This window comes from Ceratina calcarata, unplaced genomic scaffold, assembly GCF_001652005.2.
Source record: "Ceratina calcarata isolate Rehan_Ccalc_2016 unplaced genomic scaffold, ASM165200v1 scaffold203, whole genome shotgun sequence".
NCBI classification, from domain to species: Eukaryota; Metazoa; Arthropoda; class Insecta; order Hymenoptera; family Apidae; genus Ceratina; species Ceratina calcarata.
The window spans coordinates 414,690-416,724 of NW_017141919.1; the positions used below are offsets into that span (position 1 = coordinate 414,690).

General features: G+C 40.3%; 1 protein-coding gene across 1 annotated transcript in view; it reads left to right on the plus strand.

The window, feature by feature from the left end:
• Positions 1–2,035, plus strand: part of UBL3 (ubiquitin like 3) — a 97,071-nt gene that overhangs the window by 83,128 nt on the left and 11,908 nt on the right. Inside the window, exon 3 of the mRNA XM_018019728.2 lies at positions 1,312–1,476. Within this exon, the coding sequence (XP_017875217.1) occupies positions 1,312–1,476 (165 nt within the window). The remainder of the gene's footprint in view (positions 1–1,311; positions 1,477–2,035) is intronic.

Sequence of the window (2,035 nt, forward strand, 5' to 3'; positions counted from 1 at the left end):
TAGTCACTACTTACGCGATCCAGAGGTTGAAAATATTGTAATATTTCATTAATATCTTCTATAATAAGTCACCCAGTGATTTAATTTCAATATACATTCATTTATAAGATATTCCTTAGTAACTGTACAAAATTTCTGGTCTAAGCTGGTGTGAAATAATTATATTTGCCAACGTCGTAAAGTCAGGCTGTAGAACAAAGTCCAAAAGGTGAATTCTACAAAGGACGAAATAAATAATAAAAGGGAATTAACTGACTGTTTCATTTAAATCCCTTTTGTTCTTAGTAAAAGAAAGAATCGATAAAACTAGGTCTGTTCCTTTGGTTTAAATACTGCGAAAGAGAATTCTAGGGCGGGTCTCGTTATTTTAAACAGAGCGTTTCGATGCAAATTGCAGCGGAGCGGATCCTTAGGAGAAGCAACCCGTTTAGTATTGAAATACATTCGGCTGTATCTTTTGCTATCTCGGATTGTCGCGTCAGACTTACTTTGACTCCGAAAGACGTAAAGGAGAGACTGCTGGAATCACTTCCATTAACTTAGATAGTTAGATGTAGCGCTGGCTGGAAATTCGATAATTAACTGTATGGCTGTATACAGCGTGCCGGGTCGCGTTGTAATTGCCGCAATCTTCTCACGGAAAATCTTTTCTCCCGCCGACACAATTCGTAATACGTAATTCAGTCTCGTGCGACTTCTCATCTGATAATTGGTTAATTGGTATTTAGGATTGCAATTCATGATAACTGTTTGTGTAACGTTTTTGACAATAATAATCTGGCACGTTGCCAAAAACACTATTGTAATACGCTGACGTTCTTTTTTATGTCGAATCTTTTTAACAGGTACACAATTAAAAGACTATTTGGTAGAAACAAAGGAGTATATTTATTTTCACTTCCTACGCGCAATCAATTTAGACATTGTGCTGCGATACACGTAGGATTGCTTCTACTTTTACGTTTTACAATTCATTCCGCGCGAGAAGTACGTCACGCTGCAACCTTATCTTTTACGTTCACAATAAAACTTCCTCGCTACCTGTATACCCTTTCTTTTTTATATCAAATCCAGACGACGAGCTTGAAAAAGAAAGGCAAGACGGAAGGCTCGCGTTTACGGAACGTGCGCCGGATGAAATTATCAACGCGAGGTATCCGCGTTTTCCGGTTCAGCGAGCGCCACGCCGCGTGTCTTTTTTTCCCTTGCTCGACGTCGGGGGAAAAACGACCGAAAATATTCGCTGGCACGCAAGGTCATGGCTCTGATACGATGGCATCTCTCCTCTTCTTCTCCTCTCTTTCTTTTCAGACTGGGCGGAAGAGGCGGTCGCCAAAGCGGAGATCTTGCGGTTAATCTACCAGGGCCGTTTTCTGCACAGCAATGTCACGCTCGGTGCTCTTGGGCTTCCTTTCGGGAAAACCACGGTGATGCATCTGGTCCCGCGAGAGAATCTTCCCGAGCCTAATTCTCAAGGTAAATTGTCGACTAGGCCCCTGTTTACCCTCTCCTGCGAGGCTCAAATAAAAGACCCTTTGTGTTCCGAGCCAACATGTCAGAGCACTGTTCAATTCGAACGATCGTACCCAAGTAGAGACGTGTGGCTCGTTCCACCGATCAGAAATTCGTTAAAGGAAAAGTATTACGTGCGTACATACGAAATGTTTGCTGCAATATACAGTGGCTTTGAAAAATATTTGTATGCTTTTTCAGACAGAATAATATTTTTCACATTGATCCAAACAAGATAGTTTTTCTGGGATATTGGAAGATTTAGTTTACTATGTGATGTATGAAAAAACAGTGCGAAAAAAAGTAAATATCGCGTTTCGCAACTTTTCCATTCGGATCTCTAATGAACATTGGAAATATCCCGTTTGTAGATTACCTCCCGTAAGCAAGTTGTACGCACGTGCAAAGTTTCATAAAAACCGATGAAAAGCATAAAAAATTTGCTTTAATTAATCTCAGTTGTAGGCAAGAAGTCATGAAAGCCTGCAGTTTTTAAAATTTTTAGTTGCTTGTAGTTCATAGC